Genomic DNA, 27543 nt, shown 5'->3' on the forward strand with positions numbered 1-27543 from the left:
TCCAGAGCATTCTGCCTGCTAGAGCCTATGGAAACTGGGGACAGCACACAGAACTGGTCTGATACTGGTCTGACAGCCCCTCACAGCACAGTGGACTGGCATCCCAGGAAATACTCTGCCTTGTTAGCTGTCCTGTATTGTCTTCTGTAAATATAGTGAGTAATGCAAACAAAGCATTTACTAATGAGGCTTAAAATTTTCCTTCAAATGATAATCTTGCATATTTACATGCTTGTGGTTTGCTGGCATTATATGCACCAAGTTTTGGCCTATCCCCTTAATTCATGCTCTCTGGGAAACGCGCTTCTTTGAGAGAGTCGTGGATCATTTTGTTCTCCCCGTTTTAGCAGGATGCTCCACTAGCTGTGTGCCAGTTTTCTTAGAAATGCTGGTTTAACTGGCTGAGCAGTCAGAGGGTTTTTTGGAGCTGGGGCCTCGGGCAGTGGCACACGCACCTCGTGTGCGTCTGAGGGTGAACATGACGCCTGAGGACAGCCTGCCTCGGGCCTCGGGGAGCGGCACCCTACCCCCAGAAGTCAGAGGTTACATTTCAAGGACCGGCTCCACTCCTTGGGTTGCCGACCCCTGGTGATAAGAAGTCTGCTTGGAGCAAGGTCACAGCAGCACAAACCACCTGCCCATCACCCGGTGCCAGGGGCTGGCAGCCAGGTGAGCCTGTGCCAAAGGCGCGGGAGCCAGGAGGGGAGCGGAGGGGAGAGGCCGGGCAGAGGCTGCTGCAGCCCTGCCCTGGCCAGCCCCGGCTGGCAGCGCTCCTGGGAGCCGGGATGAATTCTGCAGAGCTGCTTTTCCCCTTCACTGGACTCCCTGCAAGAGGCTGAGGGCATCAGGACTGCAGCTGCTTTCATGGGTGAACTTGCTGTTTCCAGAGGTCTGGCTGCAGCGAGGTATCTAGCATGTCATAAACACAAGCTTAAGTTCTTAAGGATTAAAGCAAAATTCAGATAATCTGATTCTCCAAACAGCAGCAGAGGATGAAGCGAACAGCTGTCTGAAGCTGTTGTGGCATGGCACAACTGGCTGGGAGGTGCTAAAGATGGAGCTGGAGGGGCTGACTTGCAGCATGCCTAGAGGTCACAATCAATAAACCGAAAGGTATCACATCCTCCTCCTCCTCCTCCTCAGTATTTTGAGGACCAAACTCAACACAAGAACTACAGTTTCTGCAAAGTTCACAACTGCTGCTTCTCCTTGTTTTGTTTCTGCTTTGTTCTTGGTCCTCAAGAAAGGACAAGGACTTTACACTCTATGACAAATAATACAGATGGAGTTTAAAAAATTGAAGGAATCAGCTTGAACTGTAACAAATATAGCTAAGGGTCAAACATTTATTTTACCTCCATACCTAATTTTTATTGATATATAGTTGCCAAATCGAAATTATTTGATCTGAAATGGCAGTGGACATTCAGAATGACACAACTAGGTAAATATCATATAAAGGCAAGTTCCAGATGAAATTGCCAGAGGAGTAATTCCTCAGAAATCCTAACTGTAAAACATTGCCTCCCAGTTCATGAAATAATTGAAAGAAGTATTCATAACTTTAATTTAAGTTTCCTCAAGGAACTTTAGCCATTATTTAAGTTCTGGAATCTGTGTATCTGTAAGAAGCTACAGATAAAATGCATTTTACTCTTTGAAGCAGAAGGCTTTTAAGGGACTTAATTAATTCTGGTTTAAACATGGATGATGATATCCGTACGTTAGTTTCATGTAGTCCAGGTGACGCACTGATTTTATTTAGGAGCCTCTCAGTTTATGTGTGCCAAGACAATCCCATAGATGTGCTGATATAACTCTGCTGAGATACCACATACAGATTGCTTTTTTTATGACTTCAATATTTATTTGAAGTTTTCATTTCAAGAGATTTAGTTGGAGTCATTCTGCCTGATGAATATAGTTGTAGATTTTTTTTTTTTTGTGATGTAAAAGGGTTTGCTTCCCCCATCTGGTCATGTATCCATTGTGTCAATTTCTGCAGTTCTCTTGATCCAAAAAAAGCACATAGACTCATGTGGTTGAAGTAATCTGACTCCCAGCCATCTACTGACATAACCTTAGTCACCCAAATACAACTTACCTCAGATTCTTGCATACTCAATCCCCAAAACCAGATTTTGCTGCCTGTCCTTTCCCAGAGCCATTCCCAGTTTAGACCTGTAAGTATCTTTCCCACATTGCTCCCCCTGCTTCTGCCATCCACAGTCTTTTCCATGACCCCATGTTTCTTTTGCCTGCCCCTTCTGGAAGCATCTCCCACAGCTCTTCCTAAGTCCAGGGAATGACAAGAAGCACATCTGAGCATCAGTCCTACCTTCAACAGCTTCTTACATTCGTAGCCTTTGTACTTAAATGACCTTTAAACAAAGATTTTCAGAAGAACTGTAAAAGACTGTGAAAGGAAAGCAACAAAATAAATACATTTAGAGTTAATATCTCCAAGAGAAACATCTGTTTGTTCCTTTGAGTAACCAAAGGCAAGTACATGTGTTCAGAACATGCTACAGACTAATGCCTACAGCTGACAAAATGAACTTTCTGTCCAGTGTCATTAATAATGGTTTCAAAACAATTTTTTGTAGTGCTAATACAGTGCTTTTAGTTTTATTAAATAACTAATTGCACTTTTTCTTTTTTTAGGTACATATTGTAGTATTTAGACTGCGTGTATCTTCAAATTTTAGAAGTTTCACCAGATGACTACTCTAAAAGGCTTTTCTCACAGGGATTTCACTTGTAGGACTTCACTTAATCGGAGCAGACTTCTAATTAGTAAGAAAATTAATATTTAAAAAAATCAGAAAAAATATACACATTGGAGTGTGCAAGAGTATTAAATACAAGCAGCAGAAGACAACACTGATCAAAGCATTACTGGAGTGCCACATGGGTTACTCTGGGTGCTGCAGGTTTGGGAACATGGCCAGGCTGCACCCTGTTTCCCACAGAGGAGAGAAAGGAGAGGAGAGAAAGTCCTAAACACTTCCCTCTTGCCCAGGAGGGCCAGCAGGGAGCTGCTGAGTCTCCAGTGCAGTGCTTAGTTTGGGCTCCCAGATGAGCCATGGAGGGGGACTGAAATCCCCAAGTCCTCCCAGAAAGCCTTTCACCCATGAGAGGATGATTCCTTCTCACCTTGCTGGATGCTTATGAGAAGCCTGCCCCAGGGCTCAGACTGAATCCATGGGGATTGTGAGACTGAGGGAGCATTCAGAATACTTAAAAGAAATATTCTGCTCCTGCAATCAGCTTTTGCTTCTTGGACTGTGTGTGGCCACACACATGCAAGCATCTCACCTAGAAGAGGTATGTTTGTGCACTTTGTGACTGTAAACATCTTTTCACAGTGAAACACTTGTACTCCTCACATACTGCCCTTCTGTATGCTTCAGGAATTTTTCACTCATCTAGACAGCAATGCAATTTTGAACTTTCCCAGGGTAGCAGTAACCTCCAGTCTTCACTTTTTGTAATATGTTCCATATGTTTCTTGATAATCACACACATGAAAAATCATAGAGTATGTGTCAGAATATATATGTATGAATTCATCATCCATCCCCTTCTGCATGATAGCTCTCCTTGGACGGGGGGAGGTAAGTTCAGTGCATTAGCCACTCAGGGATTGCAAATACCCATCTAACGGGTGTCACCGAAAACCCAGTGTAGGTGAAATCATCCCACACTTCCCATTATTAAAGACAACATGAATGGGAAAGGAGCTTCCTCCACAGGTTCAGTGCTCTGAGGTGTAGGTGAAGCTCCAAACAAGATCTCCACATCCACAGGCAATGCTTCAACACACAGATTAAGTGAGATCTGACATTCCTGCAGTTAATGATTTGTTGATTAAATACCACATTAGAATTTATTTATACAATAGGAAACATATTTTGCAATTTTCTCCTCAGATTTAAATTTCTAACCTCTCCTTCTGGCAACAAATCTAGTTTAGATACATTGAAGTTATCTTTCTGTGATGATACAAATAGAGGCAAGGAATATTGATTTCAGTGGGATGTTGAGATATAGCCATCTGTTTGCCAAGCATGATTACTTTCAGTTAATTTCCAAAAAAGACCAAAAAAACCCACCAAAAATAGTCACATTTGGATGTTACAGACAGCTTAGACTACTGGAGACATTTTAAAATAACACAGTTTTGAGTTGTTCTCCACCTGATTTCTGAACAGTTGGCCCTGTGACATTTGGCCAACCAAAAAAATGAGCATAATTTTGAATGGCCTCCTTGCACCATCTACAGGATTTGGTAGGACATTTTGGAGGTCATGATTTTAAAAACAGAAGTCCTTACCTCAGAAGTAGTGCCAACAGAGGCAGCAAGCAGAGAAGAAAGGTCCCTGTCCTAGTTGGGAAGTTGAGTGCAGCAAAAAGGAAATTTGTGTATATGAAACAGTAGCAAGTCACAAGTGCCCATCTCCTGTAGTCTGTAGCAAGAGGGATGAATAGGACTCTACTCTACACCCTGGAAATTGGGCAGTTACGAAGGAAAGACATGAAAGATAGACTAAATTACTCCTACATGCCTTAGAAAATGAACTGCAAGGGGGCTGGGCAGCTTCTGCAACTTAAATCACTGTGAGTAGTCTGGCACTGTGATTTGAAAATAAAAATTTGATCAATCACATTTAAGAAAAGAGACATTTAAGAAAAAATCCTTTGCACTTTTGTTTTACAAACGCTTCATATTGCTGTTCATATTTTAAAGAAGTTATTTAAATTTCTTTTGCCCCCCAGAAGTGTTGTCAACTTGTATTTTATGTCATTCTCCTGCAGTGAGGGAGGTGCATCTTTTCAGTGTACAGCAAAGCAAAACAGCCAATGGAAGATGTAGGGTAATATAAAACTCTACAGCATATGCTGCTTCACCAGGGAAAGGAAGCTTGTCACTCTATTCAATAAAAGACATAGAAATACCATGGGATTTTTCCCCCCCTCCAATTGGGCCCCAAATGTTCTCATGCTATACTTGTAATGTGCATTACTTGCTGATTAGAAGTGACATCAATTAGTCACATGTCTGTGTTTCTGATGGAAATAAAAATGAGCTTCTGTACACAAAATCTCAAATTCATCTCTACATTGCCTAGGGATTTTTCCTTCTGCAATATCAGTTATCAGTTTAATATAATATTGTTGACTTAACAATGATATATTTCAGGCTGAAGGCAGAAATGCATTTTGCATTAATAAATTGTTTTGAGATGGGCTTAAAGAATATTTCATTATATAAGAGAGGCAGCTATAAAACCTATTTGGTGGTCTTTCAATCACTGCTACCTGTGGCCTATTTATGTGGATGGCATTCATCAGTATGGCAGGAAATATTAAGCAAGTGCTAGACAGTTATTAGCTCTCCTCAAGCAGAAGTCCTCCTACCCTCTATTCATATACCATGGGAAAAATTCACTTGGTATTTTCTTTCTTGCAACTGTTCTGCTGTTCATAATTTGATGGAAAATTGATTAATCACACATTTAACTCAATGCAAGATCTTCTGCACTGTAATAAATTATGGCCATTAATCAATAAGTACAAAGTAATTCCAGGAGTCTGGAGACATGCTGATTTCTAATAGAAAAACTTGTGCTTAGGCCTTCTTGCCAGTGACCACTTCATCTGAGGTATTTTGCACCTGCCTCAATCCAATTAGATGACATAATTAATGAATCTCAGTGCAGTTGATAATTTGTTATACAAAAGAAAGAATGTTTTGGCACATCTATTAAGTCCTGATGTACAAATCTTTGCAAAGGGGGGAATACTAGGAAACCAAGTGGGGAACCTACAACCTCTGCTACTGCAGAAGAAATGTCTGTTTATTCCAGGGCACTGAGTATGCAAATTTTACTGAACTTAAAAATCTGCACGTTTCCTTCTGCCATGTTTAAAGGGATCCTGTGCAGAAGCCTTCCAGGCCATCTTGCTTCTTTCATGACAAATTAAATGGTATGATTCGAGCAAGCATTCAGGAAGTTTTGTTTCCCAGGCAATCTAATCAATGTGTCCCTGGCCACGTATCGGTTACAGTTTTACATATCGCAACCCATTTGCACCTGTTATGTACAGCTAACATATAGGCACTCAGTAGATTTTGGTGGGAGAAAGAGTGCGAAGATAAAAAGAACCAGTCTGCTGCTAATTCTGTCACTAGGAGACGCCATGAGCAGATTTTATTTAGAGACTTTGAAAAACAATTAGCTGAGGATTATAGGACTAAAAGGCCTTTACTAGCTGTACCTGGAAAATACTTTGCCCATTTAATGCCTTCTAAGCTGTCATTGTGCTTGAACTTCAGTCCCAGTGATTAATGAAAAGCTGCAGGGCACAGCTAGAAGCTAAAGTCTCAATTATGGAAAAGCAGTAACTAGTTTAATGTGCTGATGCTTTTATACTTAAACTGACAGCTGTGAAAAATGGCAATATTTCCAATCATGCTTTAATAATTTATCATTAATTTATTGGCATGTCCAACACACTTTAGTCCTACTGTTCTTTTTCTCCTTTTAGGCTCATGGCATTTCAATACTGGAGAGCAAAATCTGTTGCAAGTCTCTAAGGACGAGCCTCCTTATGGTGCCTGAGTGATTACTGTTTGCAGGCAGTCAGTATTACCAAGCAGGCCGCAGTTTACCGGCAGAGATACAGCACGAACATTTTTGTGGGCTATGATATGTGAATGTGTTTCATTAGCTGCTGCTAAATTGCTCCAACTCCATCCACTTCAGTGGAGTTAGAGCAACTGAAGAACATAGATGGCTTTGTGGGACTGGGGGCAGTCAGGCTCACGCAGGCAGTTTTCGTTCGTCAGCCCAGCAAGCTCCCTGGATGGAGAACAGGAGCTGTCTAACTGCTCTAAATCAAAAATTAAATTTGGAAAGTGTCTCTTTTGAAGAGCACAGGCAGAGTGTCACCTGCTATGAAATCTGCAGAAACATTATTATGTTTAAAACTTAAAAACTGAATCAGTGCAGCTAAGTCAATTTAAACCAGTTGAAGATCTACAGTCCATTTATTTTTGAAATATTTTGATTTTTTTTCTTTGATATTTTGGTTCTTCCTGCTTATTCAGTTTCTCCTGACAAGGTGTATGAACAAAGGGAGAGGCAAAAAGTAAAATAATAAAACCTTGTTTCAGTACAATTTCCATACTGAATTTAGTTTGTCATGGTTCATGTATGTTCCCAGGCCTTCTGTGGACTGGAGAAACACTCATGAAAATTGGCAAATATTATTTTCAGAGTTCATTACTGGGTTTTTTTTGACATCAGAAGTTGACCCTATTTTGTTTTCCATCTGATACTCCTATCATTTATAAAATATTAGTCATCCAAGCAGGAGTGTCTCTGAATGCTTTATTTTTTATACAAAAACCTCAGTCTTATTTGTGCTTTTGCATACATTTCTATTTGTGTAATGGCTGACACAGTCTGGGTGAAACTCACTGCAATTTTTGGGGGTACATGATGATTCCTGAGCTTTTTTGTCAAGATCATGAAGCCCTAAAGAGCAGCTGAGCTCTTCCTGACAGCCCGGTTGTGCTGATGGTTGTCAGTTCCTGGACTGAGAAACAGGCTGATCAAACAGTGAGGAAAGTTATTCTGGACTGTTTGATGTAAACTACTACAAAATGGTAACTGGCTGTCATTCATGAACTGCTTGAATAGGAGAGACATGGCTACGAGAGAATATTAACACCAATTGATGTAATGGTCTAACAAGTATAACATATTATATTGCTGGACTGTTCACAAAAAGCTGCAGTGTGTCCAATTTGAATTGACATGATGGAAAAGACCTGTCAAGTGTGTTGTTCCATACATTGAGAAGTTGCTGTTCGTATTAAAAAAAAATAAGGAAGAAAGATTTTTTGCCTTTGTTTGTATTTGCTTTTTAGATTTTTTTTTTGACATTTTGATCATTTTGATCATTCTTTTCCATGTAGAGTTTATACTAATTAGTTAACAGTTCAATTATTATCAAAGGGACTTTTGAATGAAAAGGAACAAAGTTCCCAGCCCTGCTCTAACTACATGTTTGAGCACCAAGTGTAGCCCTTCATTAGGAACCCTGGAAATGGGCAAAGGAACATGAGTCATTAGAAATACTTATGTCTATTGCTGTTTCTTAAAGGAATTGAGTACCTCTTTTGGGAATTTCTGCCTGGATAAAGGCAGTTTATTCTAATTTGTACTATCTGTCATGCTGTAGACTTAATACTGAATTTCAGCAACATGTAAAAGAGTGGAGAAATACAACAAAACACATACAGGTGGCAGGGATGAAAAAGGTATGTCTGGATTTGTGAGATTCATGTCTAGTTATTGCTGGATGTACAGTCAGTCACCAGCAATGCCTCTATTACCACTCTGCCACCCTCTATTTTTCAGGCTCCTACTTTGAGGCTTGATTACAGCAATTTGGAGGATGTATGCAAACCAATTCCAGCTACTAATTGAAGGAACTCTACTAATTAGAAAAGGCTATGGAACAAATAACAATTGGAAAATATGGGGTCTTTTTCTGTATGGAACACCCTTCAAACAGTGACTTCTGTCTAGAACAAATTTATCATTAGATTTTCTGGATAGGAGACAGACTTTGAAAATCATTATGCATGTTGATACTATTGCACATCTAAAAATATTTAGTATTTTCCTTAAAGCCCAAACTGCTAAAGCTATGTAATTGTGTAAGGGTCTTAATTTCTATTAAGAAAACTAAAAATTAAATTTCATTGCTTCTTGATTGAGAAAAAGTCTTGACAATATGTATCCCAAAGGCCCAACTTGAAAAGGCAAATAAAAAAATATTAAAAAAATTAAATTTAAATGAAAAAAATTTAGATTTGAATCTCAAAAGTCTCAATACCTATTGGAAATGACAGAAATTTTGACGTGAAGTTAGCACAGATATGACTGTAACTGCTACCATGGATTAGGTTTCTTTTTAGTGTGACTAAATGCAAAACTTGCAAGACCCAGTTCCTATATCTACATCTATTGGAATTTTTAGTTGAGATTTTTTCACTAGAGTGGTTCACATCTTTGCTGAGACAAACATTTAAAACATGTAGAAATCAGTTTTGCAGGACATTTCTTTATGGTACCTTGTCAGAAACAATGCTTCTTTAAATTGATTTTTAAATGGGGAGATGTGTCATTGGGTAGACACTGATCATCATTATCATTGGCTGAAGATCTCTTCTCTCTCTGAAAGCAAGACTGGTAGCTGGCTGCTGGAGGACCACATCTCAGGATCTTATCTGGGAGATATATGGCTGCAATGGAATTTTTATCCCATGCTACTTCCAGATGAGGCTGTACCATTTCTGCTAGAGCAATCCTCTGTTTGTGCTAACGTGGGCAGGTTTACAAGAATGCATGTGTGCATTTTTGCAGGAACACATCTAACTTATATATGGTATTCCATGTATTTGCATTAGTCTTCACGTAATAAAATAAAAAAAAAACATTAATTTCATGTTTGTCATCTTAAATGCACTTTCTTAATAAGCTTAAACCTCTTACACTTATACCTGTGCTTTATCTCTTCACAAGCGGCCCCATGCTTCCTAAAAATAGTTCCTTTCCACTATGAGAGCGTATCTCTTCCTCTGCTGCTGAATTGGATAAGAATATTGTCCATTCTGCAATAGAGGGATTTGTCTCACTTTACCACTGCCTCAGTGAGGTATTTTTAGCAGTTATTAATGTTAGCTTAATCCAAATATTATTTACAGTAGAAGCACCAGATATTTTTGTAATATCATTTAATACATAAAAGTCTAGAAAATGCTGAAAATCCAGTCCTATTGACACTTTGATAAGGTCAAGTATTTTCTATTGAAATTTTGTGGCTCTGGAATTCAGTATCAGGTGATGTAATCTCAGGTGCAGTGCAGGTATTTATTTGGTGCAATCCTTCACAAAATACATGTGACAAAAATCAGAAAGAACTGGCGCACAGTCAGGGCTTCTCAGCCCCTCCACAGACACAGACTGCTTTAGGACCTGGTTTGACCGTGATCTTTGTCTATCATATCCAACACTCAGTGTTTCTGTGGGCATTGCTGCCTGAGTGCAATATTCCCAGGAGGAAGCTTTCATGCTACTGGAAGTGTTGCCTTGATGGACCTTATAGATTGCCCTAAGCTATATTATATCATGACAAAATACCACTAATTTCTGAATTCGCCTAAGTACCTTAAAACACAAATAATGCACTCTGTCTTATGCCAAATGCTGCCAGATTTCTGAGCGACCTACTTTCACTGAAGGTCAAAGCCAGTCAGACACTTTCTCAGACTTACATCACAGTGGGGTTAGACAGACACCTGTAATTGTGCTAGGGGATCATGCTTTGCACTTTGCCAGAGAAAATATTACAGAGTGGAGTTATTCCAATTGATTTCATCAGGTCAAGCTCAACTGTGCTACAAGAGATGAGAGACAGATTCAACAAGCAACAGAAAACAATGGGCTCTGTGTCACCTTGGTAGTGAGTAAAGGGTGCTGTGGGTGGGAGTCAGCAGGTTTGTAATCTCCAGCCCATAAATGCATGTTACAGTTCAGCCTCGTGTCACACACAGCTTGGTTGGGAGCATCACTCACACAGTGGTAAAGCCGCAATGCCACTTACAAGGCAAACCAGGTCTTCCATTTTTCTCCAGCTGTGTTGTTCCTTATTCATTACATTGTTTGCCCAAACTGTTTCTAGAGCTCAGGTCAAAGTTGGACTTTCCTGCCCAGCTACAAAGTGACATCTAATATTTTCTAATGCTGGGAGACATTGTTTGGCTTAGACTGTGGTGGTAAAAATAACTGGGGACTCTTCTTCTGACCGGAGTTCTGAAGTCCTGGACTTCCCAGATTCTTCTTTGTAGCCCAAGAGCATGTTCTCCTGTAGAGATTCTCATGCACATTGCCTTAGTGTAACCATAACACAGCCTTGCTTTTCCCAGGGCGGATGGTGGAGACTGCTTTCTCCTAAGCCCAGGCACACGTATCTTACACAAATACTGTTTTGTGGTAGGAAGTGAAAGAACAGCCAATTATTCTTCACCTTTTCTTGCCCCTTTGCCCTTCCCTTAAAAGTGGATCTAACCTGGAATAGTTCACTAAAAGTCACCTTTCATACAACAGTTTTTCAGAGAACCTTTTCTTTTTTCTTTTGTGCAAGCTGAAGTCATGCTTGGCCACGCTGTGACACTGAAGCCCATCCCAGATGAATGGAAGTAATTGTGTCCCTGGCCCAACTTGGCGTGTTATGGGCTGGCTCTACAAGGAGGGGTGTTGCATGGCTTACATTACCAGGAAACAGATAGAAAAAAAGATCTATTTTTTTTGTTTTAAAATTAAAAGATGGCATAAAATCTGCACAGTAAGTCAGGGGGCTCAAAGGTAGGACCTGCAGTGGAGGGGATGCACTATTAATTGAAATATCAGTGATGGGAAGTGAGAAATTTTCTTCAATGCAGACTACCTAAATACTCAGAAGTCTGGAGATAATATGTGCTCTGATTGATGTATTGTGAGTGAAGGCACACTCACAGTACCAGGGTAGTGCAATGGGAAAGTTCAATTTCAGATGTCTAGGGCAGGAGCAGATCGTTTGATAGATACTCTTTAGGAGTATAACAACTTGGAAAGTTATCTCTAAGTTTTGATAATCACTTTGCCTTCTGAAACAGCCAATCTATTTCTTAACTGTTCTTTTTAGTGTGAAAAATTCTCCCATTTCTCTTCTCTGCCCTACATACTTGGGTCAGGAAGCGAACATCCTATTTTTATAGCTTTGAAGCAAAATGGATATATAAGCAGCTGATTTCTTCACAGAATCCTTCTCAGACATTCTTTTATTTTTTCTTACAAGAGGAGTCCTCACTATTTCACCAGTCTTTACCTTAAAAGAAATAGGGCAACACAACTAAAGAAGATTGACAATTTTACCTGCTGAAGGGCACAGTAGTCAATGGTATTCAGCCCTGCAAGGACCTGCTAATGTTATTTAAACTTTGGCCCAATTAGAAAAAAAAGGCTCTTAAATTTATTTTCGAATAGGGTGCAATAGAATAAAAAGATATTTTTAAAAAACATTTTGAATTTTCCACTAATTGAATGCAGCACATTTTTGTTTGACAGATGACTAAGGTTTTGTTTGTTTTGAACACTCCTGCTTCAAGAACTCATGGAAAGCACATTTGAATCTGTCTTACTATAATATCAGGCTCGGTTTTGGCTTGGGAAGAGTTCTGGAGAAACAAGATTACAGGAGCTAACTCCTATCTGGGACAAGGGTAGATGACTTTAGAGGCATATTTTACTCTTACAGGACCTTATTAGCTGGAATTCTATTTTTTTGGTAAAATGAGTTGCTTATTCAGGTTCAAGGTACCTTTTTATAAATATCAAAACAGATGATTTCTTGCAAGCAATTATTCTGGGGAAAGAATAGTGAGGGATCATTTTGGGAAGGAAATTAGGGGAGACACTTTAATGTACGCAAACACAACATATGACAGTAGTGTTGCATTGCTGTGTAAAACAAGTCATTCAGAATTATATATTGAAGTCTCTGTTAGTAGTTAATCTGCTGCTTACCACCTGCAGAGGAGGAATGGAAAAGGTTCCTTTTGATCTCTTTTGTGAAATGACCTTTAAGGGTGAAAAAATATAAAAAGAAAATAAATGTGAATGAACCTTAAAAGGTTTGGTACAAATATTCTGTTGGGAACTGTTTGGTCCTTTAAAAAGATGTCCTCATAGGATATAAAATGTATGAAAGAGAGTAACATCTGTGCTTTAGGTCAGGAAGGCTCATCACCCATTAATGTAACTCAGCTAACTTCTTACAGGTCACTGAGGCACAGTGTTAGTCTGGTGGGTTACTTTGTGAGTGTGCTGGGTCTCAGCAGAGAAGAGCAGCTTTGAATATGGAAATGAAGGAGGTAGGACAGCAATTTAAACTCTGCTATGCAATACATCTCTTCTTGACAAGAGTTCCTTTCAGGTGTGGTGTTTTGCTGACCCCTATGTACTTTATGCACCCCTTTGCCTAAATTCCTGGTCTTTGTCTTGTACCAGACTGCGGGTTTGGATTCAATTTCACTGGTAGGAAAACAGATTTAACCATGATTTATACTCATTTCAGTGGAAGGGGCCAAAGCAAAACTCCTTCAATCTTGCCTACGTCAGCAAACACTATAGATTCACCCATGCATGGAAATAAAACTGAGCTCTTGCACCTCACATTATCTTTGTGTCTAGATGAGGCTAAATGTCTGAAAATCATGCTCATGACCTCTGAGTGGGCAGAGATAATTCTCCCTATTATACCTCTCCACTTTCCTATGATCCTGGATTTCTCAAACTGTCTGTAAAAGCCCAGGTTCTCCTCTGACCCTTGCACATACCCAGACACCAGGAAGACATATGTCTTAACAGATAATGGCTCCATTGTGTGAGTACTGTCAGTATCATATCAATGTGACATAAATACAGCAAATTAGCCGTATGTTACTTACATCAGAACTGCTCCAGCTCTTTGTGTGGAATGGAAAAGGTTCAAGTGAAAGCTCTCTGAAGCAGCATGAGTCTTTTCCTTTCCTTAATAGTGCTTCTTTGAAAACTGCACCAAGTTTTAGATTTGGTACTAATTCAAGGCTATTTCCCCCTCAAAATAAGAAAGAATTCATAATTCATAATTCACCTAAGCACTGTGAAATTGGTACTTTGGCAAAATTTTCCTTAAGGAATATTATTGCCAGTCTTGACCATACACATGTGAAAATGACACGTTTCTTGTTCATATCACTGTGGGCTTCTATCCCTGACACTATCATAAAATAGCTTCTTTCATGACTAAAAGACAGATTAGTTAAGAGAGCTCTTAGCAAATGCCTGTAGTTTTGGAGGCTCAAATTCATCAAATTCCTTTCTACGTATCTTTAGAGACTGCAAAATATTGATCTATTTAAGTCTCCTGAAAAATAAAATTTTAATTGTGATTGTTTTTCTCTCCTAGGCATTTCCAAGGTGGTACAGCCATTGATAAGACATAATACTTCTTATGTCACTCAAGAAATATCACAATATTATATTCTGAGAAGTGATAAAAAAAAAATAAAATGAAACTTTTTTGTTGACCACATGCATTTCTCAGGTCCAGACACCATGATATGGTTCTATTCATATACACACATATGAATAATAAAAAAAAAATCAAATAACTTTTGGAAATAAATATGCATTTGAGTTTGTAGATTTTTACTGAATTGTGACACAAGTGTTATGAAAAATGTTTATAAGTTTTTCTGAACTTATATCCCTTTCTTAAAGAGTAATGGAAACAAGGAACATGCCCACATCTGTCTGTGTGTAATCAAAAATGACACAATACTGGAAATTAAATGTAGGCAATGTTTTTTCAGAAAATATCAAATAATGAATACATGTACTCTCCTCTTATGCAAACACTTCAGTGTTCATTTCATAAGCTTGTGCCCATTCTCTCCCTGCCCTCCTGTCATGGGAACATCTTTAAACAATGGTTTTCAACAAGTCACTTTTTTCAAATTTTTAGCTGTAAGGTATCAAATTGCACCAGTCTGATTGCATGTGTGTTTTTCTATAACAAGTCAACACTGAATGCATGAACAAATTACTAGGGATCATTTTAAAATCGAAAGAATAGAAATAAAACTTTGCACTAAAAAAATTCTCCAATAGTGTTCAGTAGACTTATTGTCCTCTAAAATTGTAAATATACTTCTGTTTTCAGAGCCCTGTTATGATGATGTAATTTGTGTGAATTTTGCCAGAGGAGAATTTTGAACAAATATGTTGTGGATTAGTCCAGTGACTTTTTCAACATGTAAGATTATCCATGGAAGTTTTTTCTGGGAAAGGGCAGGACTTCACAGAGACATTCTTCCCTTCCAAAATACTAGAGATGTTATATAAACATTACACTGACAAGAGGCTTTATTCTTACTCTTGTCCTATTATGCCATAACTCTTCAGTCAGCTCTGACTCAAAACAGTGATTACACTGAACTTGGTGAGATGTTGGTGTTAATGAATTACAAGCATATTTGGTGCACATTAGAGCTCTGCATTTCTGTGATAGATTGACTTCAAATTTACAGGAACATCCTGACACTATGAAGAAATATAAATCTAGTTAGCCAAATGTAATTTTCTAATCTCAGAAATTACAGCAATCAAAATTTGTATATTTGTGTAAGACCAAAGATATCTATATCCTCCTACTAATGGGAGCACAAAACTCCTCTATATCCCTTGGTTTTTCACCAGCTTCTCCACAAAACTCATATCTGTTTGTAAACGCATGCACTGCTATAGCACCAATCTCCTCAGAAAAAGGGTTACAGATTTGAGTCCCACTTTGTTACAATGACTCATTTGATAATGGATACGTCCTACAACTATTGGGATGACTCCTTGCTTGAGTTCCCTGGTGCTGAGGGGCTTTGTGAGTGGTGCAGCCATAATGGAGGAAATGTTTCTCAGTCTTATCTGAGAGAGCATCACCTTAGTCACATCTTTTTCTAAGTATAATTACATATGGTTTAATTGTTAGGTATCTCTTAATGACTGGAATTATGCCAGTATTAAAAACCTGTGCTTGCAGGTTATCCTAGAGTGTCAGATGTGCAGCATAGCCTGTACTCTACCTAACTCTATCTTGAAACAATTCTGATATTTGAGATAATTGAAATTACACCAGTGTCTCAGGAGCCTCTGTCAGAACACCAAAAGAGATTGGATAATGTTAAAAAGAAGGAAAAGAAGTATGGATAAACTGACTCTTACACTTTGCAGAACACAGGATTGAATTTAATTTGATTCTTAAATACTGTATGGATTGACTAGTTGCCCAACAATTGGACAGCTTCTGACCCCAGGGCTTCCTGAGTCATACCAAGAGATGGCCACACTTCAAATGATAATAAAAATGCTTACAATAATCCAGACAACAATAAATTACTGGTACTCAGCACAGAGATTATTTATTGGAATGAAGACTTCTCTTATTTTATAGCTGAGAAAAAACAAAAGTTAATTTATAGCCCATTTATATTTTTTTCTTTTCAAGCCCATACTAAACTAATTGAACAACTTCACTGTGGCTCAAGGGAAATTTGGCCACTGCTTTATTGGAAACAGAATTGGTGACCTAGAACCTGTTCCTCTCTGGCAAGACTGACTGCATTCATTTTAAATCAGAGGCATGGATACTGGTGTAAAACTACAGCAAGAGCCTGGCTGAGCTGGTCTTTAATCCTCCACATCCATGCAAATTGTGCAGACCTCAGAGAACTGAATATTCAGACTTTGTATTTATGCTCAGAGAGGGGAAAACACGCCCATAGTTCATTCGCATAATAAATGTGATGGGAAAATAATTCTGTGGGGACAAACATTGTTTGGTTTGTCATGAGACATACTTGACAGTTACTGCTTTGTCCCTTTTGTGCCATAGCAATGCAGTGGTATGATTGTGCTATAAATCTGAAAGACTGTTTTGCAAAGTTCGTATCTGTGCTTGCTACCTTTAATATTAATAGGAGAATATCTTTAAAGTGAGTAAATTGAGAAAGTGGCTGAAACTATAGTTTATAAAAGAAGATTAGTGGGTTTAATATGCACTGGAGAGTAAAAGAAAAATCTTATTACCGTATGGAGAAATTACCTCATAAAGAAGCTAATACAGCAGGCTAGGGAGTAATTTTTAACAAGGTTTTTATGATGCACAAGTGTAGGCAAGTTAATGAACTTATCTTTCTAGTTATTTTCAGATTGTAACAATGCATTTCTTTTCAGTTCCTGTGCTTTAAAAAGTAAAACACATTTAATCACTTACAATAAAACTAACTCATTAGTTTGATAAATCAAGTAAGATCCTATACTGCTCCTATTGTGGCACTGCTGCTAAGAAACTAGATCAGGTGAAAACATTAAGTATGGAACAGAGCAAACAAGCAGGTTTATTCACTATTGGAATTAAAAAGTGTGACACTGACAGGGAATGTTCATTTTTGGAAAGACCTGCTCTGGTCTCAGTAGCAGAACTTAGGAAATAAAAACTAAAACAGGGACTAAGGCCAAGATTTTGCTTAAACAATTCCACTCTGCAAAATAGCCATGTGGTCTTTGACATTCATAAAACAGACATCTGAAGAATGTCACATCCAACAGCAAAGAAACCACAGGGGGGAGTTGGTAAATACAGAATGTCCATCTGTCAGCACCCCAGCATGGCATGCGTAGGTATTGTTTAGGAGGAGCATGTCCACATTTTTCTGCCCAAATGCAGAAGACAGACTGCTGAGTAAAACAGTTCAATCTTTATATTGATTAAAGAGATGTGCTTTCCTACCATACAACAATCACTGTACTTGAAATTAATTCAGCAGCACTCTGAAGGAAAGACTGAAGATTGTCAGGCACTCACTGCAGGTTTTAATACAGATGTCCTAGAACAGAAATACTGTGGACACACCACAACAATTTGATACTACAGCAGGGCATTTCATCGAGAGTTTATCAGAGCTTCATCTAGACCACAGCCATGTGAGCCAAAGTCTCACTGAATGTCAGTATTATTCACAGCCTCCTTCGTGTCACGGCATGGGACAGCCTTCCCAGCAGAAGCACACTGAAAGGGAGAGAGGAGTGTGCTGGGAAGATGAGTTACTGCTGATCGACTCACTGACATAAACAGATGGGAAGGACGGATTTCTCCTCTACTGATGAGAACATTCTCCCACATGGGTGTGGAAGAACTGTCTGCAAAGAGTGGCAGCAGGGAGAGTTCTGCTATTACAATAGCATCTGAGTGATGAGAAAGTTGCATAGTGCTCCAGGCATTTGAGTGTCCCCACACCCTTGTTAAAGGTCACAGTCAGCAATCTTTACTGCACTGAAACAATTAATATAAAAAAGCTTATGGTTAGTGGAAAACTGGAGCTGTAATTAGCACAGTCTATTCACCTTGGGGTGAAGAAGTATTAGTTTTCCCAAGTCACATTTTATGGTTTGTACACTGCCGATGAGCCAGTAAATATAGCTGAAATGACTAATTCACTATCTACGGTTCACTGGTGGGGATTTTTTGTTCCAAGTAAATAACCTGAAATAGTTCTGAGTTAAGGTGCATCTACCTACTGTAACAAGCACTGATCTGAATCTGGCTAGAGATATAGAGAGGCCTATTCATCCATCTGTCAATAAAACATTTGAAGAACTTTTTGAAAGAATGTCTGACAGTTATTTTCCTGCTTCCCTGCTTTATGGTAGACTCTACTCTTTTTTAGGGGTGCAGGATAAGACAAGCTTTACTGTCTTATTTCTGTCTTTTGAATCAGATCTCTCTACAAGTAATTTAGGTTTTGGGGGAAAAAGTTCTCTCCTCCTTTACTTTTTCTTCAAGAAAATTTTCTATGAGAAAATGCTGTGAACTGCTAAAATCTGGTGCCTAAAAATATTTGCAGGGAGGAGAATATGATTTCCATCTTTCTGACTCCAAGACTCACATTCCTCTGCCCCTATTCAGTCTTAAACATTTTGAATCTACATATTTAATCTTCAGAGCTGGTGATATAGATGACCTGAGCTTAAATTAAAAGTCAGATTGCTTCTGAGTTCTGCCAAATTTAAAGCACCTCAGCCATTGCAGTTGGTGTGACCTTGACTCTGGTGTTTGGAACTGACCTTTCCACATGGCTGAAACCACAGTTGCTGGATGCATCTAAACTGTAGACTTATATCAAAGTGATGTGATTCAATCTAATCACTTCTTGAGAAAAAAATTAAAGCAGACTTGACAGGAACCTGAAATAATAGATGCATTATTTATTATATTTATTGCTATATATATTTAATTTACTCTATAAATGAATATTTTTACTGCAAAATGGAAGCATCTGCAGTGCAAAGGTAGCAGATGATCATTGTGATTAGAGAAACTCATTCAGGTGATGAATGACATGTTTGCAAAGATGAAACTTTACTGGAAGATTTTAACTGTTTTCTATACATGTTTGGAAACTGATAAAATGACAACACTGAGGTGACAGGATAGAAAAAGTGTGTGAAGAGAATGGGACAACTTTTGCTCTCAGTATCTTTATGCAAATGTAATTGCAGTGCAGACCAAGAATTTCCTTTAGATTTATGTCACTCCTTCCTCTTTAAATCAGAACTACTTTTGAGGAAGGTGCAATAGTTCTAGGCCATCATTTGCTCAGGACAGACTCTTTTGAAAGACAAAAGCCTTGCTGCACCATTTCCCTGAACACTTTTAAAACAATGTATCCTTCTTTAGACTGTAAAAATTAATGAGTGAACACACAACTGTGAGAAAACCTTTAACAGCCCAGTACCAAAACCAGCCACCCCTTTCAATAAAAAAAAATCTGCATAATAAGATCAAATAAAGATGGTGCTTGAACTGTCACAGGAACATGCTCTTACTTTCAAGTTTAATGGACTGAATTTGGACAGGAATATTGAAAACCAACTTTTTTTTTTTTTGTTTAGCTCAATATTTCTACTGCAGAAAACAGTGGTGTGCAAATAACTTCCCAGTAAAATGAACATATCCTCCAGGAAAAAAATGTGTAAGAGTTTCCCCTTGCTCTTTTGAACATGCAAAAAAGAAAAAAAAAAGTTCAGATTGAGAGGTTGGCAAAGCCTCTTCCAATCATCATTTTGACCTGCACTTTGTCTGTCCATGCTCAGAAGCAGATACTGGTTTCTCAGGCACAAATTTTCAGTTATCATGGGAAAAATAGCAAATATTTTCCACCAAAATTTGTTCATGCTCTGAGAAGTGATTTAATCTGCTGGGTTTGCCTCATTTTTGCATATGTTTTGCATGAATAGCTCAATTTCACTGGCTGAAACCTTCTCAGGAAATGAAATTCAAAGAGCTGTGTTAAAAGCTGTCATCAAAAATGTCAGGTCTCAGTTTGCAACAGGGGTGTATTTACTTGCCTGTGTTCCCAGTGCACATGGTGGGGCTGGGGGAAATGATTTGTGCACAAAGGGGGGGGTACAAGGATTACCTGGCACAAGGAGGGGCCAGGCAGCTTCACTGACCACAGCTCTGAATGGTGCTGAGTCTGAAGCATTGGTGACTGAGACACGGCAAAGAGAACCTCAGAATGCTGTGATTTAATATATTGCATGCCCCCTCTAAACTTGCACTCACTCCCACCTTGGGGATCCAAGCTTTCTTGATGTTGGAGGGGATTGCTAACAAGTCTCTTCCAGGAAACAGTTGGGGGCACCACTTGTACTTCCCAATTAGCCATCTGTCACTCTGACTGATCACTTTGCAATAATGATATAGTAGTGATCAATTTAGTCATATTTCTGGTAGGGGAACTTGCTTGGGCTTTACATTACAAGCCAAAGAGAAAACCAGCAGCACATCTTGGGAGAATGCCATGGAAATTGTGTTTTGTATTGCACAATGTCCTGTTGGAGTGCCTTGTGCAGCAGGAAGAGCCGAGCTCACAGTCAGATGGCAAGCTCTAGATCTAATGTTATCAGGAATATGACTGGCAGAGGAAAGAATTTATTGTGTCAACACAGTGCCCAGAATAAGGCTGTCAGAAACCAAGTGCAGAGCAAGGACAAGAAAACTTTTAACATTGAATGCTATAAAAGAATGGACACAAGCCCCTGGAATAAAAGTATGACTCAGAAGAGCAGCACAGAGCAAACTTGAACTCAACCATTGTTAATGTTCACGTAAGAGAACCTTTGGTATAGAATAAATCTAACGGGAGAGTCAGAGAAAGAAAAGTGCGAATCGCAGAAGTCAGAAATGAAATTATAGCAGACAGGTCTGAAATATCACTTCAGGGAAAGCAAAGGGAGACCTGCAAGGACAGGTGGCCATGAAAAAATAAAACCCTTTCATGGAAACTGTGCATCCATAGTAATGCAGCATAAGGCAAGGACCATATTGTTGGGAGCAGGAGTGAGCGTGGCACGGCCCAGCACACCCTCTCCCTCGGAGTCTGAAGCCTCCCAGGGTGGTGGAGCTTTAGGCAGCAGGCCCTGACAGATGCTGCGGGGGGATGGGGGAGCTGCTTTAGTGAAATCTGATTCTTTATCTTGTTCTCCAGCTTTTCCTGATAAAACCAGTTCGGATGCAAGGGACAGCTGAGTGCTCTTGCCCCTGCCAGTAGGACCATGGCCAGGGCTCATCTCACTGCGGGGCGACCATCTGCTGCCACTTAACAGCACAGGAAACCACCACTGAACAAAAGCATCCACTCATAGAGCATCCCACCTCCTGCAACAAAATGGAGGCATAAAGGCAATGCTACTTCATCACATACAATTCACAGTGAAGAGAGGACAGCAAACAGCGTAAGTAAGCCTAAGCTTTCCCCCTAGATGTCACTAACAGGTACAAGGACACTATTATGAGACTTGATTCAGCCCAGGCAGATGAAGGGGAGCAAACAGCAACCACAGCGGTGGAAGGATGGAGGGAGGGAGTGTGGCCTCCCCCATCTGCAGAGAAAGCCCTCTGCTGTCATTAGGTTTGATGTTGAAAGAGGCTAAGCTTGGTGTAGGAGCAGACAGGGCGATGCCTTTCAACAGCATCACTCCTCAACAGTGCAGAATTTCCTGGTGATCCTCGGCATGGTGTTTTGGTGTTTCTGTCAGTCCATGTACATGTTCACATGCCATATTGGGCTGCTGCCTGGATAAGGGATAGCAAACACATACTGGGAATATCACTCACCCAGAGATTTGCCTGATTATAAACCTACCCTCCATGAATTTGCTTTCTGCATATTTTCTTACTTTTTTTTTCACAAGGAAATTTAAAATCTTTAATTTTCATCAATGCCGTGCGGAAAAATGTCCTTTCTTTTCATAGGAGGTTTGAAGTTAATAAAAAGGTCTGACATTGGTTTATTAAAACCTCCCTACTTTAACATGAGTTTTCTTTTTAAAGGAAATAGTAAAAATTTTACTCAGGTCAAAACTGATCTAGGATGTAGGCCAGCAAAGAAATACATAGATATGAAGTTGCCAGCAATACAAACATACCCATTTATTGCATTTAGACTAGACAATCAATCAGAGAGAAAAACAATGGCTTTATTATGGAAAAATATTAAACATGTAGAACTTCTAAAGAATGCAGCAAAATGATGCAGATGCACACCCCAAATGTAGAGTAACACTTGGTCACTCTTCATACCTATAGTGATATTATTGCTAACATCATCTTCATCAAGTAAAACAGACCCTTCTCACAGAACCTGAAACTTCTGGGAAGCAGAAGTACAATAGGCCTGCCAGAGGTGCAGGCAGTGTATTTGTGTATGCCTTTCTAGAAAAGAATTCTGAGAGGCAAAACTTAACCAGATGATCAAGGCAAGGAGAAGCCTTTCAGAAGCATCTTTTGTGTGTTCTGGACTGCATTTAGGTCAGCTTTGGATTTATGGCTTCTAACATAATATTCTGTCTGCCTTCTAAGGTGACCCCAAACGTGATGTGCCCCCAAACCTAGGTGGTCCACTGGGTATATAGAACAGATCTTTTGGACAGGGACCTGGAAGGATTGTGCAGAAAAGAGAACACTTAAAGTGACTGGCTTACTTTTGGCTTTCTTGCAGAAAGGCCATAGTTGGCAGCCAAGGTCTTTAATTACCAGGGGTTCATTGTCCGTGAAGCCACTGAGTCAGTTCTGCTTTTTGATTGTGACTTCATTTTATCAAACAGTAAGGGAAGAAACACCCCATTCAAAAGAAGCAAAAAATGTTCTGGCATAGCAATTCTGACAGTAAAACTCTAGGAGCATTAAAGATCTCAGCCTGGACTTTATATTTAGATTTTAACATTATATTTAGCTGTTAGCTTTCAACTGCTGCTGAAGACTCTTCTCCCCACCCCATTCACCTCTTTGGAAAAGGATATGAGTTTGAAGTACAAGCTTTGCATTTGTCATTCAGACTAGGGTGGGAACTCCACCTGCTCACAGCCTTGCTCTCTTAAAAGCTACTAATCCTCATAAAACCAACCTTTCTGCTTCCTCCCCCCCCCCCCCCCCCCCAATCTCTAATTTCCTGCATTCCTCACCCTCTATTCTCTCTTTGTGTAGAAACTCATCTTGTTCTCTTTTGAACATACTGATTCATAAACATATGTTCTAAGTTACCTCTCTTGTCTTTGGTAACGTATTCCACATGTTTACATGCCATTTTATGAAATAGTTTTCTTTAACCTTTTTATTTGCCTCAATTTCCTAATGTTCAAAATATATTCTTTTCTTTCATGTTTTTTCTTCATAAATATATTGTACAGCTAAACAATGATGATTTTAATCAAAACCAAAACTACGGAAGGCCTAATCCTTCTTTGACACATGAGGCTAAATTCTGTCCTTAGTTGCTTTAGTGCAACACCGGAGTGGGAAAAGCTCTCCACTTTCACATGATTTTAATGTTGGCAATCACCTTTAAGGCTAAATCTTGACTTATAAAGTATCCAGGGGAAGCTGAGAGATATACTAAAAGCAATTTAGAAATTTATTGCTAAAATGGCAAATTTAAAACTTATGTTCTGGTATAGTCCAGTGGGTATTGTGTCTGTGTGTGCAAGTGTGCACGTGGATGTGAACATGTGTTGTTAAATCTAAGAATAACCATGCAAGCTGAATATCCCAAAAACAAAGTACCCTGCAGCTGAATTCTTGTCTTTTTTCATTAGTAAGTTATTCAACTTTAATAATAAATGCACTTGGAATTGCAATAGGCAGAAAAATGTACAATATAGAATTTCATAAAAGCTTCATTAAAAAATAAATAAAAAGCAGCAGCAAATAACCCAAATGAAATAGATGCAGTTTTAAAAATCCCTGCACAGATATGCTGCAGAGGGAGGGACATGCAAAGGGAAAACAGAAGAAGGCCATTCTGCACCCCAAGTAATAGAACTCTGCTATTAATGTCATTGAAAATGGCTGCTGGCATTTTTATTTTCTGGTAAAACAGGAGTTAAATTGATCTTGCAAAGAGAGGCCATCTATAACTCCAAGGAGTAAACATCTTTGACTTAGAAGACTCAAGGACCACCAGATGATTAAATAAGATTATTAAGGTTCACTTTTGCTTAGCTTTGTTGAGGATGGAAGTCCAATGCCTTTATAGCCTACTGTCTGCATACTCCAGTAACAGGGACACTAATACTCTAAACTGGTCCTGTTGTCAACAGACAAATTCCACAGCAGTAATTGTGTATTAAATGTCAATTGAAGTAACTTACATGAATTTTTGCTAAGGGATACATAGGTTACAACCTATGCTTCAATTTATCCAAATCCTATAAAAAACCAGTCTGAAATCCAGTTAAATGAATTTTTGATAAGAGAATGAAGTTATTAGATGCATAAAAATCTGTCAATGTGCAGTGATTGACTTACCAGTGAACTAAAATGCATGAAAAGGATAAACTTGTGGTAAACCAGCTCATGACATGTACTGAACATGTTGTGGAACCCTCACAAATGAATATGTGACAAAGGAATAAACATGAAAGAAATACACTGATTGTACACTAAGGCTATGCATTTCAGAGAGAATCACTGTATTATCTTCCTTATTCATGTGGATAACAGGCTTACTTATGTCTTCAAAAATAATTCTTTCTATCATACTGCAACAATTCTCAGCATAGTGATAAATAGGAAGTATGAAAATGCTAATGTGTAAGAGCTAGTGGAATTTTAAAGGATAAGGACTGAGCCAAATTTTCAGATGAGATTTCTTGACATGGAAAAACCTCACTGAAGAAAAAAATGAACACAACAATATGCATATTGCATATTTATAGTGCAATAATTTGACTCTGAGATTTACGAAAATCCATTTCAGAGGCTTTATTCCTGTTGTACAGCTTACATGGTTTTGGCATCATTTGCTACTTATGAACAACAATATTAAACAGATTTATGTTGTACAGTTTTTTTTTTTTAACTTTAATGTAACTTAAATTTTAAAATGAAAGCAGAAAGTTCAGCTGGAACAACCTGTGCTTTGTCAGTCAAGTGCAATGTATGAAGAAAATAGTACTGTATATTTTTATATTTAAAAGGGGACAATGTTTTTCTTAAAATTAAATGAAAATGATCAACTGACTAATAATTTACGGGTAGCACAAAAAGACACTATGCAAAAATTGTCTGCAGACATATCTGTAGATCCACTTCCCCGTTCTGGCACCCTACAGATCATACCTCTGATGTCTCACTCTTCCATGATGAACATGAAATCCATGGGGCACCACAAGACTTAAGGGATGGAACTGCTGGTTGTGACTGCATGAAAGGGCTAGAAAATCTTGTGTGCTCTCTACATCTCTGCAAAGTTCACATAGAGAGAAGCAAACCCTTTCTTGCACTTTTGGCATCCCCACACCCTAATGAATATCTGGAGTATAAATGACCTTATATGCCCAGCCTGAACATAGGGATGAATTTACAGGGGTGCCCAGCAGCTGCATCCACTGCCTGGCCACCAAGGACTGAGGCTAGAGGCTGCAGGAGGCTCTGGGAGCTGAGGAGAACCATCAACACTTGGAGGTGCCTGAGGCTGAGAGCCATTTTCCCCTGGATGGAAGGGGCAAGACCAAGGGAAGGTGAGGAGCACTGAAGAGCTTGGCCTGCCCATACCACGTTGAGTCAGGAGAATCAGACAGGAGAAGCAGGGCAGTGCCAGGGGTTCCAGTGCTTTGCAACACCCACTGGGGTCCTCCCTCTTGACTTGCCCTGCTCAGGAAGCTGTAGAGAGCAATGAGGTCACCTCTCATCCTCCCCAAATTAGACCAACCCAGTGGCCTCAGCAGCCCCCTACAGGACCTGCCTTCAAGCTCCTTCACCAGTTTTGGTGCCTTTTTCTAGGCCTTGATACAGTTTGAAAGCTGTGGGACCCAATTTACAGGATTCCCTTCCAGTATGGGAATTAGTAGCAATTAGTACAGCTACAGAATTTTATTTCAGGGTGTGCTAATCAGCATGCATATGTCTTGTGGGGTCCTTTGCAAAGAGGAAAAATGGTCTTAAAATGGCTACCAGTTTGTTTTCAAGCATAACTCAAAACATAGACTTTAGCTTATAAACTCTTCTGAAATCCTTGTTCCTTAAAATTTCTCCCACTTTATGCCTGAGAGATTTCTGAAGTTCTGAAAAATCATCAAAACCTGAAATTATCCTTATTGATATTCTTACTGTGAGCATTTTATAGCCTAGTCACACACACATAATAAAATATTTTTATTCTTGCCTGTGTTGATGAAAAAAAATATGCCTAATAATCTTTGTTTTAGTATTTCTGATTACTCCTTTAAATCACAAAACCATCATTCAATTCCTTCTGGCTAGGACTGGCTGCTGAAAAGAAGCACAAAAATGGAGAAAAGTGTGGTAACCCAGAGCTGTGCTGTGAAGGACTGGCAAGGCTGCATGGAAAGGCTTGCAAAGCATCTGCTCTCACACTATGCTTGGCTTGAGTTAATATTCCCACTATTAATCCTTTAGCTTCATGAGAATAAAAAATAAGTAACACTCTAAATAGAAAACAAACAAACAAATAAGCTAAGGTTCCTGGGTTTCTTCCTCCTGTCGGATCAGACCAGAAAATCTGGCTTGATTTTTTTATTCTAACAGCCTGTTCTGTTCCCTCTCAGACCTAGTAAATCTGTCATCAGTAGGCTTAGGTAAGAACCTGCTTCATCACTTCGATGGAAGTGAGAAGCTTTTTAAATGTGAAAGCTGCAGGCCCTGCTCCTGAAGAGAGCAGAAATTCTTCATGATGATGACCTGGAAAAAAGGGAAAGGAAAGGATTCAGGCTCCTATTCAGGAGAATAGGAAAATGATGACTCCTTTGAGGTGACATTGTTTTTAATTTTGAGCTTGATATTGTTAGAGAAAGGCAAATCCTGGCTAATGCTAGTGCTGTATTACTGGGATAACTTTATTATTCAAGCTTCTCACCATATGACTTTACTATGACTAGGTGAAATCTGCCCAGTTTTGAGCTCAAGGCCTGTTAAAGCTGCTGCTTCAGAGCAGAGGCAGAGCTGACCCAGGCTACAACAATGCTCGACTGAGCTCCCCCAAAAAACTGATGATTTTGAGGGTCCCAAAGGAATCCAGGAGTCACTGTCTAGGCAGAATAATTCAAAGTAAATGGCATGCCAAAAGGACTGTTATTTTAGCAGAAATCACCAGGTGCTTACATTGCTGTGTGTGTATGAGGCTTCCCAAGCAACAAAATGATCTAGAAGGGCTTATTTATATTTATTCATATTTGATAGCTCAGGAACAACATTGACTAGTATTTAAATTGGTTTGAACTGGTGCTAGTCCCACAGATTGACATCCTCATAGTGATGTTCACCATGACCAGAATGAAAGATGATATAAAAATTCAGTTTCATGCAGAT

At 39.1% G+C, this 27543-nt stretch overlaps 1 protein-coding gene across 10 annotated transcripts in view; it reads left to right on the forward strand.

Moving 5' to 3' along the window:
* LOC110473922 (uncharacterized) overlaps nucleotides 1-27543 on the forward strand; it is a 224217-nt gene that overhangs the window by 109689 nt on the left and 86985 nt on the right. For all 10 annotated transcript variants that reach the window (XR_013340523.1, XR_013340522.1, XR_013340520.1 and 7 more), the window contains one exon: nucleotides 21206-21452. Coding sequence is in view for 3 of the 10 variants with exons in the window: in XM_077785672.1 (XP_077641798.1) it covers nucleotides 21403-21452 (50 nt within the window). In the remaining 7 variants the exon portion in view is untranslated. The remainder of the gene's footprint in view (nucleotides 1-21205; nucleotides 21453-27543) is intronic.

The sequence above is a fragment of the Lonchura striata genome, chromosome 10 (genome assembly GCF_046129695.1).
Source record: "Lonchura striata isolate bLonStr1 chromosome 10, bLonStr1.mat, whole genome shotgun sequence".
NCBI classification, from domain to species: Eukaryota; Metazoa; Chordata; class Aves; order Passeriformes; family Estrildidae; genus Lonchura; species Lonchura striata.